At 35.1% G+C, this 13,144-nt stretch overlaps 3 protein-coding genes across 7 annotated transcripts in view; 1 reads left to right on the forward strand and 2 right to left on the reverse strand.

The window, feature by feature from the left end:
- Positions 1 to 61: 61 nt before the first annotated feature.
- On the forward strand, positions 62 to 877 carry LOC122575746 (probable small nuclear ribonucleoprotein G). The gene is made up of 4 exons (XM_043745119.1): positions 62 to 241; positions 393 to 415; positions 550 to 674; positions 748 to 877. Exons 1-4 carry the CDS (start codon positions 210 to 212, stop codon positions 796 to 798), a joined length of 231 nt encoding a protein of 76 aa, XP_043601054.1. The 5' UTR covers positions 62 to 209; the 3' UTR covers positions 799 to 877.
- Positions 878 to 1,412: 535 nt separating this feature from the next.
- LOC122575720 lies at positions 1,413 to 5,646 on the reverse strand. 3 transcript variants are annotated; one of them, XR_006319515.1, is made up of 5 exons: positions 4,548 to 5,646; positions 2,788 to 4,477; positions 2,464 to 2,661; positions 2,285 to 2,392; positions 1,413 to 2,188 (listed from the first exon to the last, which is right to left on the reverse strand). XR_006319515.1 is itself a non-coding variant. In XM_043745065.1 (3 exons), exons 1-3 carry the CDS (start codon positions 4,635 to 4,637, stop codon positions 2,540 to 2,542), a joined length of 1,902 nt encoding a protein of 633 aa, XP_043601000.1. In that variant the 5' UTR covers positions 4,638 to 5,646; the 3' UTR covers positions 1,413 to 2,539. The 3 variants fall into 3 exon arrangements, 1 of the variants encoding a protein (XP_043601000.1); XR_006319514.1 differs by having other exon boundaries at positions 1,413 to 2,392; XM_043745065.1 differs by having other exon boundaries at positions 1,413 to 2,661.
- Positions 5,647 to 5,758: 112 nt separating this feature from the next.
- Positions 5,759 to 13,144, reverse strand: part of LOC122575704 (disintegrin and metalloproteinase domain-containing protein 12) — a 70,993-nt gene continuing 63,607 nt past the window's right edge. For all 3 annotated transcript variants that reach the window (XM_043745024.1, XM_043745025.1, XM_043745026.1), the window contains one exon: positions 5,759 to 10,991. In XM_043745024.1, coding sequence (XP_043600959.1) covers positions 8,351 to 10,991 — 2,641 coding nt within the window. In that variant the 3' untranslated portion in view covers positions 5,759 to 8,350. The remainder of the gene's footprint in view (positions 10,992 to 13,144) is intronic.

A 13,144-nucleotide genomic window follows, 5' to 3' on the forward strand; every position in this document is an offset into this window, starting at 1 on the left:
CAAAGCATTTAATTGTTCTTTTAAGGTTGGTACCTCAATTCATGTAACCTAAAAACGATGTAAATGTGCATGCATTGGCTATAGTTGGCACGCCGCTGATTTTGATATCATATAGTGTGAAGGAAGACAAAAGCCGGGAAGAAGTACATATCCATAATTGCGGGAGTAATTTATAATTAGTATTCTTTAAAAGAAAAACCAATTTAAAAATGAGTAAGGCGCATCCTCCAGAGCTTAAAAAGTAGGTGTAATGTATAAATCTCCAAGTAGTATATGTATAAAGGTTATAAAAATTTTAATTTTCTTTCTTAATTTTTAAAATTATTTGAATTTCAATTCTTGTACATTGTAAATGTAACAAAGTGTAACAAAATTTTATTTTTATTTTTTAGATACATGGATAAAAGATTATCATGTGAGTATATAAGTATATCTTAAATATTATTGGTTATGCAGTTATGTTTATACGCAATATTTTTTTATTGGAATCATAATATCGTATATTATATTTATTGATGTTATTTCTTCAAAATGTATCCTTTTTATTAGTAAAACTCAATGGAGGAAGGCATGTTATTGGAATTTTACGTGGCTTTGATCCGTTTATGAACATGGTTATAGATGAAAGTGTCGAAGAATGCAAAGATGGTACAAAGAACAATATTGGAATGGTGGTAAGTTAGTGGATTCTCTTTGCGGTGACAAATGAATTTCTGTTGAATTAATGAATTCATCTTATCATTTTAGGTAATACGTGGAAATAGTGTAATAATGTTAGAGGCTTTAGACAGGATATGAATCGAAATATTAAAAATATAAAAATGTAATATGTATTCTTAAGGAAATAACTAAATAACTTCTTATATCATACACAATATTAATATCATATTTATTCAGCCTTTGAAATATAATTCTTGATCAGTATTTTCAGTTTGAAAAGACAATTATTTTGAATAAATAGTTTTCATATTAAATAGTGATTTATTCTTTTAAAACCTTTTATATAAATACAATACAACAGGCAATTTTTTATGACATTTTGCTCAGAATATATTTTATGTAATGTACCATTTCAGTGATTTTTATGATTTCAAAAATAATTTGCTTAATATCCTTCATTAATAACATCATTTCTTTGCATAATTGTGAAACATTTAAATTCTATTTTCACTATTACATTGAATTTTGTACACTGAGTATTATGAATATTAAATACACATATATTTTTCTTTATTACACTTATATTGAAGTAAAAGTGTTCTGTTTAACTACACGATTGTATTCAAATTGTATTTTTTATTGTCAGTTAAAGGTAATAGAACGAATTAATTAAATTAATGTTGTTTATAATCAACATTTATTTTTCTGAATTAACTGTCTTATTTATATAAGGAACATTAAAATTTTGAAGGCACATGTTATTCATTTTTATTACCAAGGAACTATATCTTTGCAAAATATTTCGTCTATTCTTCTGTTAACATTTACTAAAATCTCAACATAAATTACGAAGCTCAAATTAGCTTCTATAACGATATAAAAATCTTAAATTCTTTCATATTGATATCCTATTCTAAATACTAAGTTTATTCAATAGCAAGGAAATATTTACGCGTTTAATTTTCTGTAAAAGTTACCATAGTTCTCGTTGGGAAATAGTAAAAGTGAAAAATAATTTAATAAAAAAAAGTATAGATAAATATACATCGTATATTAATTTTAGTCTATGTGAATGAATACTTTCAACTAAACAACTTATTTGAAAATAAAAGGAACACAACATAACTTACATGTATCTACGTATTAGAAATGGCATTTAACTTTCTTTCCATATAAAATATTCTTACATTTAATAACAAATTTTCTAGTTCTAAAATATACACGTAGCTCTTTTCTGTTGAATTATTCTTTTGTGCGTTTTAAGATATGTCTATTTTATTTTCGTCCACGTGCATAATCATAGTTTTATTTCAGTGTATAAAAAGTTATTATTGTGCTTAAAGTTATATTAAATATGCAATCAAGGACGATACATTTTTAGATAATTTGAAAAGAAGTTATAGTGGAAAGATGGCCATATATCACAGTTTGAAAAATTTCATAATATTATATATATAATCTTCATCGACTTTTGTAATTGTTCTCATTTAAAAAATATTAAATTTGTTCAGTCATATAATACATTTTTCTATAATATTCATTAAAATATTTAGAATCGTTTCATAAATAAAGTAAATATATTTTTATAAATAAACCAAATATATATCAAGCAATTTTTCTTTACCGTTTGTTTTATAGAATTTAAGAATATTGCAATAATTTCTTCAGAAATTAAAATAAACAATTACATGAAACACATGTATGCTTGTACAGCGTAACATAAAATTTTCTCCTAAAAGATTAACATTTGATTAACTATAGTATTTAAGCACGTTTTATGCATATTTTTACAAATTAACTTACTCGAAATTTATAACAGACGTATTTTTAATCTAGACAATTGTTTCTTTGTTTCAATGAGTTGCTAATCTGGAATGATTTATACTTCATGACGCAGTTCTGTTTTGACATTTTTGACAATATCTTGAGTAGGCATAATAATGTATCCATTTGTTTTATCTTCTTTTCTTACTTCTTGCTGTATGTCAAGGTTGCTTGTCTCTATAACATTAGAAGGAATTTTTACAATATCTGTTCTTATATCTTCATTATATTTTTGTCTGTGATATTTTAAGTGATCAGCAAATGCATATACACTACATGTGTACATATAATCTAAATACTTACGTGAATCTTCAGTAATTTGCTGATTACATATACTAGGACTAATGCTTTGACTCTTATGATCATTCGATATATGTTTCTTCATATCGTATCGATTACTAAATAATCGTTTACATATTTTGCAGGTGAACCGATTTTCACCTGTATGCATAGCAACATGCATTTTGAAATACCAATCTGTACTGAAGTTTTTAAGGCAATAGTCACATTTGAAAACTTTCTTTTTTCGTTTCTTCTTTACTATTTTTTTCTTTTTCCGTGATGCTGCTTTTGAATTAGTTGATATTTCAACTTTTGGCACAAGTGCTAAATGTTGAATAGATTGTGAATTCGTTATAGTTAATGATGGTGCTGTATCATCTGGCATGATACAAAACTTTGGTATACCCTGTGTTTGGTGCAGTAAGGATGGTTCTGTTATTAAGTTAGTTATAGGTACAACGCGTATAGGTGTTAACAATGGTTTAGGCTGAATGGGTGTTGTGACAATTTGTGAGTGTGGCAAGAGTAATTCATTTATTGGTATCGGATGTGTATTAGCTTGTGTTGTAAATGTAATATAATGATTTTGAGGTAAAGAAACTGTACTGGTTGTTGTTACGAATGACCTAGTTAAGGCTTCTGATACAGCTAATTGTATGGGATTAGATATACTATTTTCATTAGAACACTGTGTTTTGCCGAGGACTATACTTTGTTGTGGTAATACAATTGGTATACTGGATAAAAGTTTTCCAAAAACATTATTTACATTATTTATTTGTGAAGTAGATTGTTTTGTGGACATAGGATTTATAGTAATTGTTGTTGTTGTTGTTGGTGGTGGTGTTGGTGGTGGTGGTGGTGGTGGTGGTGGTGGTGGTGGTGGTGGTGATGGTGGTGGTGGTGGTTGTGAAGGAGGTGGTTGTTGTTGCTGTAAGGGAACTGATTTCGGAATAATAATTAATTCTTTGTTATTTTTTAAAGTTTCCATTGCAAGGCTATACCCTGTAATAGGATCTGTATAATCATTTCTCTTCATTTTAGAAGCTTCAATTATTTGAACTTCTCGTTCTCTCATTCTTTCTTTTAATATTTTGGCACTGCTTGTTTCATTATGCCTGTATTCGTTTTTTCTTATACAATTCTTGTGACATATACGAGATCTTTGTGTTTGTAATGTAACACCACAAATATCACAAGCTATTGATTGATTACATCTATTTAGTTTAATTATAGCTCTGCGACAACGATCATGATCAATACTTAATGCATCACACATTTCATTTGCACAATGTTTTGAAACAGGTGCATCTATTTCACTTTCCTCTATATTAATGGCTAACATAGGCGATGATCCATCACGATCTACATATTGTTGTACTATCACATCGCATATAATATTTTCACAAGGTTCGTAATGACCACAAGGTTTTCTTTCTCTTGTAACAGGAACTAATGTAATTTCTGATTTACCATGCTTCTTAGAAGGTAGGAAATTTTTATCTTCTGTATCTTCCTCTTGATTTGTCTGTAAAGGTATTACTGACAACTCTGACTGTTTTGTTCTATTTACATTTGAATCTACATCATGTATTTTGTTTGTTAAAACATTATCGTTGGAGACAGATGTTGCATTTATTTTTAAAGGTATCCTTTTAACAATAATATTTGGTTGATTGAGTAACCTTTTTACTGGATCCGATTGTAACACCTATTGCAAAATAATAAAATGAAAATATAACGTAACAAAAATACACAAATATCGTAAATGTCAAACTTACATCAGATAGAGTAGTAGTGAAATCTGATGGACACATTCTTGACGTATTTATCGGAGTGCAAATAAGCTTCGGTAACGAGGCATGGGCCATTTTCACTATATAAAAATATACAATTTTGCAATCTTCTGTAAAGTACGATTAATTCCTCTCGTCGTGTAACAATTCCGTAAATATTTGAATTACAACATTGCGTCACATACGTGTACACTTTGTTTTGTAATACACACGCGAAACTCGAAATAAGCTGCCAAACATTAAATGTCGTTACAATTTCATGTGTGAAATGTTATGCGAAATTTTTCTAACTTTTCGATATAGTTGTTAGGTTATCGGTTCCTCGACAAATCACAATAGCGTACTTTAATATAGAGAAGTACATAATGTTTGGAATAGTACGATAACATTTGGCAACGAAACACTCACAAGTTTCTTAGATTATTGTCACTGACAGCGATCAATAAACGAGTAATTCAACACTCCCGCGACTCATAAATTTATAATCGCGTGAAATCGAATGTTTCATCGTGACACATTGAATATAGAGAAACTTAATTTTTTTTTATACAGTGCCAATCTTGGTGCATATAATAAACATATTTTGCCTGAACGACCACGATAACGAAGAAAACGGTACGTTTAGAGTTTTCCAAGGACAATGATGTTTACAACATTATAGTGAAACTTATTGACAAAATTCATTTCTTTGTAAACTACGGGTCTGCACAAACGATTCCTATTGGAGGGAAACGATACAAGGGGAAGATGCCTCTCACTCGAGATACTTTGATTTTTTGACATTTATATCTTTTTTTATGTCCATTATCTACTATCTGTTTTACGCTAATAAAAACCGAAAGTTCAGTTTTGACAATATATAATTATTTAACTCCTTTATCTTTCATTTTTAATTGATCGAAAGATTTGAATTTTATTTGCACCGTTAATAATAGAAGCATATTGCTCCGTACCCCTTGCATTAAAGTAAATAATAAATAGCGACATAAAACTCACTATTATCTATTCAGTGTTTCTATCTATGAATGAATACGAAATATAAACATAATTAGATAGATAATAGTAAATCTTTTGTATCGAAAATTCTTTAGCCCATGTTATAACGCTTGTAGGCATACACAGGTTGTGCGAGTTTATTATTATAGTATAATCACCTACCTCTTTATTGGTCCGTCGTTAATGACAGATAAAACGCATGCATGGAATAAAGAATTTATTGTAACGTTACTATGCATTAGGAAATGTACAAGTTATGAGACAACGTTTAAGTAGTTACGATAACGTACATCTTGGCCCTTTAACACGTGGAACGTAACTTATCTTTGGTATTGAACGGATAATGCAACGATGTCTGTTAACTCTAGCTGCAAGTCATCTTTAGTAAACAATTTCGTTTAACATATCTAAACGTTGTATGTAAAAAAGGAATCGTACGCCTAAATATGATAATCTTATCTATCAGTTATGGCCAAGTTTCTGTCGAAGGGCGTTATTTTCTATTTTACAGTCGTATGCCGTGCAAAACGTCTGATTGTCTTTACACTGGAGCCATACATACGACATCATTGCGTGGAAAGAAAAAGAAAAGCGATAAACGACTATAAACGATGTCCGAACGAATAATAGTCATTGAAAAGCTTTATTGAACTTAAGTTGCGGTCCCTAAAATGCTTTAATTAATACATCGAGGCGACTGTACATAGGAACTGTATAAATTAAAACATCGCAAGCGACGTACAAGCGAACAACCTTATACACGAGAAACGTACATAGCGAAAGATAGCTTTGTTGAAATAATAAATGCACAAACACGCTACAACCATATCGTTCAATAAAACCTTTTCTCTCGTCGTTTTATTTATTTATTTTTTTTTTTTTTTTTTGGTTCTTCTTTATACAGGAGAACTTTTTTACGCTTTACAGCAGATCGAACGAGACACCGTGAAGAAGCTAAATGCTGAAGTCGCATGTATGCGTTTAAAGATAGTTCGCGAATTATAACTTAGCGAGCACGAAGGTACATTGTACAAAATGTTACTTATACCTATTACATTATAAACATATTTACATCGATCAGTCAAATAAATATTTCCTCTTAGTCTTTGCGTATTTAACGATGCTAAGTAATTAGCGATCGAACGGCAACGTCCGAATTTCTTAGTATCTTACTATAATATGCAAAGAATTCGTGCGAAAGTAAAAGAACAATCGTAGTGGCGCTGATGCATTGAACGAAATATCTCTACCATTGTACCCTAATGTACTTTTCTTATCGTAGAAGAAATTCTGCCTCGTTTTCGAACACAGCGTTAAAACCCTAGCAGACACTACCGTTTAAGCTCTCTTAGCTAAATCGCGCCTAAATTTTGATTCGCATTAGAATCTCGAAGGTACGATCGCATTCGCGAAAACGGACTTTAACGACGACGCTTAGTTAGTCTTTGGAAAGAGCTACTGTTCCATAGAGTTTCTTCTTCCATTTTCTTTTTTTTTTCTTTTTTTATCTCTCTTGGATATGGTTTTCCTTTCGAAACTAATCTTTGTCCTCTTGAAAATTTCTTATATTCTCGAAGTTTCACAATGTTTTCTTTTTCTTCGCGTGAGACGATATTATAAAATGATAGATTTGGTCGCATCTATAATCTGCTACTTATAATAATGTACGATACGATGTTACTGTATTACCTCTCGTTACATGTATATCACAGAGTTCAATATAATTTCTTACGCGTTCCTTTTGCGGCATCGAGCGAAACTTTTGAAAATAATTGTTGCTTATTCTGTTCATCTCGTTTTACAAAATGCTCTTAAGATAAATATCCTCGACGATCGTTAATGTTTCGCGTACATCCGAATATTACGATATAATGGATAATTTCTACAAAAAATATTAGAATTTTTAAGTAACTACTATTTACAGCGATAATATTGCGTCGCGCGTCTCGCGGTCGGTACAACCTAATTTCAGTATTCTGACAGTAAATACAAGTTAGCGTGGCTTTCGATCAACCAATTCTTTCATTCGGTTTCCCGAACGAACAGTTGATCATTGTACTATTACGACTCCACTTCTTCGTGGCTGGTCATTTAAATAAAATAATATCGTAGAAATATTTGAACAGAAGTATTCGTAAGTTCTCATCCGAATGATCGATAGACTAGAATATTTTAAATAAATCCTACATACTTCTTTTTTTATGATTGGCCACCTATTCGTCCATCCGAGCTGTCTTGCACAATTAAACCATTAGTGCAATTTTACAAGCTACAAGTTACAAGCTGTCACTGCCAATAAATACGCTTGAATGATATTAACAAGTTGCTAATGGAACGAATGAAATTTTCCAAATAAATCTGACAAGTCAAAGACCACAACACGGGAGAACATGATAAGCCTATTTTAACATCACTTGGTGGTATCTTAACACGACTTAGAAACGCCATATCATTACATATTATCTCTTAAAGGTAACGAAAAGAACCAACAAGTTTGGTAGAAAATCAAACGAATAACTAATGTAATGACAAATATTCCAGAATCGACACATACAATCTCTAAATGAAAAAAGACAGTTTAGGTAATATAGGATTAGTCGTGATAACATACAGATTTCCTATAGATTTATCATGTTTGTTCTCTGCAGTCTTCGATTACAAAATATCTGATTACCTTATTTGATGGAGAATTATAAAACGATACAAGATAAGTTTACATCCTATAACGTGTGACTTGTCAATTTACTAATATCATTAATCGGTATATTACTGTGCAAGTGTGCTCTGATCGCTCATTTCTTAACACCCGAGGTTTCAGTCTTGCCGACTGTACGTTGCGTTTTATGTACATTGGGTATCGTTCTTGGCGCGTTAACGTTCTTATTTGCCTCGAACTTCTGTTGAAGGGAGGCCACGTTCGATTTACTGCTCGCTGCTCTTTGCACCGGGTTCGTCTTCGCCCCTGAATCTTTCGTCTCCGTCTTTTGACTCGGCTTTGACTGTGCGCTTTTGGTAGCCGATTCCTTAGCGGATAACGATTTAGTCACGCTCGTGTTACCAGTTGGAGACTTCTTTTTCTCCGCGAGATTAGTTCCTTTGGACGCAATGTTCAATGGCTTAATCGGGGTGGCGGGCGCTTTCGTAGTGCTGCCTCGTGACAATGTCGGCGTTTTCTGAACGTTTTTCGACTGAAAGTTAAGCTTTGCATTGTTTCCTACAACGTCCGGCGACTTTGTACTGATTTGATTAGAATTTGAACAGCTCGACACTAGGTCCGGACTGTTAAACTTTCCCCCGTTATCCTTAGGACTACAAGGCACAGTTTTCAGAGATAATCTATTAACGTTCGTGTGAGAATCCTGCTTCTCTAGGCTACCGTTCGACTGATTCGCATTGCCACCCTTCGTATCCGAATTTTGCCCGGTTGAGTCCACGCTCGCATTCGAACCCTGCTTCTTTAAACTACTGTCAGAATACTGTTTAGACTTGGACGCGGTGTCCAGAGCTTGCCTGGCGCCAGAGTTCGCGTCCTTCGTGATCGAACCTTTCGCGATGTTCGGCGGAGTCTTCGTTCTTCCAAGAGGCGGTTTCAACGGCTCTTTGCTGTCGTTTGTCCCTTCGTCGTTTTTCGAGTGAGTAACAGCGCGTTGAGTCGGTCGACTCTTCATCGACATGATCGGTTTCCGAGGCCCCGCGTCCTCTGCTGTGCTTTTCATCCCCAGTTCCTTCGAAATCTCGTCGTTTAGATTCGGATTCGCTAGATTCAGCGACAACAGTTTCCCTTTGTTAGGCTTGTTGGCGTCGGCGATCTTCTCGGGCTCCTGTTGCGGCACGTTTAACGCTGACGGATTCAGGTAACCCGAGCTCGTCGTGGAACTGGACGAGTTAAACTTCCCAGACGCGGAATTGGAATAAATGCTGCCCGGCGATTTGTAGTGACTCGAGTTCATGTAAGTGCCAAGAGAATTGTTGTATCCCAAGTCCTCGGTATTTTTCGACGCGCCCTCGTTCTCTTGCGCTTTTCTGGCCAAAGTAGCGGTGGAATATATGGAGTCGAAGTTTCTGTTTGATATCTCCGATACGATCTCCGATAACAGGCCCATCGTTTCCAATCCGCCGGAATTGGCCGTGGGATCGACGCGTTTCGGTAATTTGTATTCGTTGTCGACCTGCTTCTCCGATTCCATGTTCTTCCTGCTCTTCTCAGGCAGAGTCTCCTCTATGACCGCGTATATATTGTCGTTGGTGGGTGACTCTTCCGTTATTTTGGTCAGCGACGACTCGCTGACGAGGTTCATGCAATCGTCGTACGCGTTGTCCACGACCTTCTGCGGGTTCTTCACTTGCGGTGTCTGGTATCCAGGCAGTCCAGGGATCTTTCCACTCTCGTTCATCTTGTCCGTCGTTGTAGGAACAGGGGGTCCCGGTGGAGGAGCCGTAGGCCTCGTGCTCGCAGGGATGCTGGTGGGTCTTTTAACCGGTGTCGTCTGTCGCATCGATCCGAACGTCTGAATCGCGGGTCTCGGAGTGATCTTGCTGTCTCTCATGGACTGGGCGCGCAACACGACGTTCTTTTTCTCTGCATCGGCCGCGGGGATCACAGGAATCGCTGGTGTAGGAATTTCAATCTCTTTTTGAGGGATCGGATTGGAAATCTCCAAGTTTCTCAAAATTTCTTTATCTATCACTTTGTTCGCTTTATGATGGTGTATTCTGGGCAGAGAATTCGTTGTCTTCTCGTCCTTCTGTGACATCTGTAGGCTACCTTTCATGATACCGGAATTGGGTCGAAGCATCGAGGCGATTCTATTTAAAGTGCTGCCCTTCTCTGGCTTCTTTTCAGCCTCTGGCACCAGTAGATTGGTTAAAGGTGTACTGCTTGGTCTCTGTGGCTTTTGAATGTCGGCGGAGATCGGCGGGGCCGGTGCTGGTCTCGTTGGACCGTCTATAGTGGACTTGTTAGAAATTTTAGGAGCCACTAGCTCCACCGATGTGCACGTAGTCGCAGCCAATACCGGGCTGCTGATCAGAGGACGAGCTGTACATCCTGGATTCAGTGGAGGCAGAATTGGTGCGGTTGACTGCACCTCGTTGAAACTGGTAGTGGAACTGAGCAGCGAACTGCGCGCTGGATTGCACTTGGGAACTGTCTTGATGTTAGTCTTAATAGCTACAGTTGGAATCGTGGGCGGAGGAGGTGCTGGCTTAGTCGGCTCGGGGCTCTTCGGTTGATTTTTTATCGGCGTGATCGTGAAACCTTTGAACTGGCCGAACAAATTATTGTTGTAACGCTCGTCGGTATCCGCTTTCGGCAACAAACTCGCGCACGCTGGATCCTGACTGAGACTAGAATCGATCGTTTCGATGTTACGAGGCAAGGGACTGGAACGATCGATCGTTTTGATGGACAGTCCGTTGTGGCCACGATCGGTCCTGAAATTTTAAGCACAATCGTAAGCTGGAGGGAATCGAGGTGTTCAAAGCACATGCTACAGCAACCAAACCAAGGTTCCGATTTCTTAGAAATGTCGTAGCCTGATCGCGGAACGATGCAATCGACGCATGCAGCTTTAGAGAAGGAAACAAACTCGTGCGCGACAAACGCAGTCATTCAGATTCAGAAATCTTTCGAACGCATGCAAACCGCGAGAAAGTTGCAGGGAAAGTTAGTCAAAGATTAAAGTGTTAGTAGCAAGCCCTCTGGAGGAAGGAAATTCTTGATTACATAAGAAAATTCTGTAGATTTTGTATGAAACACTACGTTTATTCAATAAACTTATACAATTGATCCGTTTCAAGTATGAGCAATTTCGATGCGAGGACGACGAGGGAAGAGTATTTTAAGTCATACTTTCTGCTTTTTACAATGAGAGCCATTTTAAGATTCATTGCATTCTCCAATCAACCCACAGCCTATCTTTTTTCTTCGTTTTTGGATTAGATATGTGTTCGTCTTTAAATTTAATATTTTGTTTAGATATGCTCTCGAATTTCTTTCTTCTTTTTTTTTTTTTTTTACAAAATTTCCTATATTTATTACCTCGTCTTAAAAGTCTCTTATGTCTTTACATTCGACAGATGTTCCATCTCGATATTATATGCATCACGTTCAAATATTATCTCTCAGTCGTCAAGCGGCATGAAAATCAGAAAGTCAACGAAAAACAGCTTCTCGTGTTTTCCCCGTGTGATTTTTATTTTTGGGATATTGAAAATATACCTGAATGATTTGAATGATTTTTAAAAATTAATCAAACGTCCAGCTCTGTTATACGTAAGTTATTCAATCGAGAGTCGTTATGAACGTCGAGTCACCCCGTTAATACTGATTTATCGACTCCATTGTAAGTGAGCCGTTCAGTAATCTTAAAATGCAAAAGCCATCGAAAAGAAACTCACACATGCTCATGCTCGTTTAACATTCATTTTCTATGCATGCTCTAAATCACGGTTCTCAACTTTTCCCTGGAACGTGTTATTTTCCATTCGTCGAGGTATTAATCGAATAAATAATTAGGCCAACGACTAGCCATAGATCCTTATTCACGTTGATCGAGTCAGTAGAGAGCCGTTTTCGTTCTATTTTATTATCACCCAGTTTTTGGTAATACTACCACATGACGTAATATGCGTCCTTTAAATGCATTTACATATAATAGTTGAAAATTATATTACGTCATATATACTTTTATTTATTAACTTATGTATATATCATTGCTTGAGCATGAAATAACGATAGTAAGCGAAGATTACAGAAAAGAAAAACACGATAAGTATACCTCTCTGATTCTCCGATTTTTACGTTACCTTGTGATAATGACTAATTGAAAATGAAATCAACCTTATTAGATTCGAACATGTACGTGTAAGGAATATCTTAAAATAATTGTGAAACTGATCAAAAGTTTTATGAAAATCAGACGCCTACTTGGTCAGGCAAATAATATTTTAAATATTTTAACGTCTTTAATATTTGAATGGTGTAAGGAGCAATATCATGTAAATGTTGAAATGTACGAAAAACCGGATGGAAAAATGTCTAATTGGAGAACCAAAGGAAAAGATAATTTGGTATTGTTTGACGACATTCTTTTGTCTTATCGTGTTCTTCCTCTATAGTCTCCAAATGAATAAATAAATCACTTACACGCGAAATATCTATTCGCTTCGATATTTACGTTACAAATAAAAAAATTATATCCTTTCGTTCGACTATATTATTTATAAAAATATAATTGGAATAACGTTTAAAAGGTGCACTGCAAACGTGCTACGGCAGGACTTTTCCTTACGAGTTGCGCGGTGCCCGGAGATTTGACAAATTAAATACATAATGAATCCTTAAAGGAAGAAGCTCTGCGAGTAGAATAGAGTATTCGTTGTTTGCCACAACAGAATTGTTACAACATAAAAATCACAGCGTACTTCTTAAAGTCGTTTTGACAACGATAAGAATGAAATTGCATTAACCGCCACCGCTATTCTCAACCCTGTACTGCATAATGCAAAGGTCATAGCTTTTATGAGAAAATTTTGCTGCGACCTTCGCACTAAAAAATATATTCTATACTATGCGTGAATATAGT

Source organism: Bombus pyrosoma, linkage group LG15 (assembly GCF_014825855.1).
Source record: "Bombus pyrosoma isolate SC7728 linkage group LG15, ASM1482585v1, whole genome shotgun sequence".
Taxonomy (NCBI): domain Eukaryota; kingdom Metazoa; phylum Arthropoda; class Insecta; order Hymenoptera; family Apidae; genus Bombus; species Bombus pyrosoma.

What these genes read in the sequence shown, in the direction of transcription:
- LOC122575746 (XM_043745119.1), top strand. Translation starts at nt 210, where the DNA reads ATGAGTAAGGCGCATCCTCCAGAGCTTAAAAA. An exon ending in CATCCTCCAGAGCTTAAAAA is followed by an intron (nt 242 to 392) that starts GTAGGTGTAATG and finishes TTTATTTTTTAG; the next exon opens with ATACATGGATAAAAGATTAT. An exon ending in CATGGATAAAAGATTATCAT is followed by an intron (nt 416 to 549) that starts GTGAGTATATAA and finishes CCTTTTTATTAG; the next exon opens with TAAAACTCAATGGAGGAAGG.
- LOC122575720 (XM_043745065.1), bottom strand. Translation starts at nt 4,637, where the DNA reads ATGGCCCATGCCTCGTTACCGAAGCTTATTTGCACTCCGATAAATACG. An exon ending in TCACTACTACTCTATCTGAT is followed by an intron (nt 4,478 to 4,547) that starts GTAAGTTTGACA and finishes ATTTTGCAATAG; the next exon opens with GTGTTACAATCGGATCCAGT. An exon ending in GCAAATTACTGAAGATTCAC is followed by an intron (nt 2,662 to 2,787) that starts GTAAGTATTTAG and finishes CTAATGTTATAG; the next exon opens with AGACAAGCAACCTTGACATA.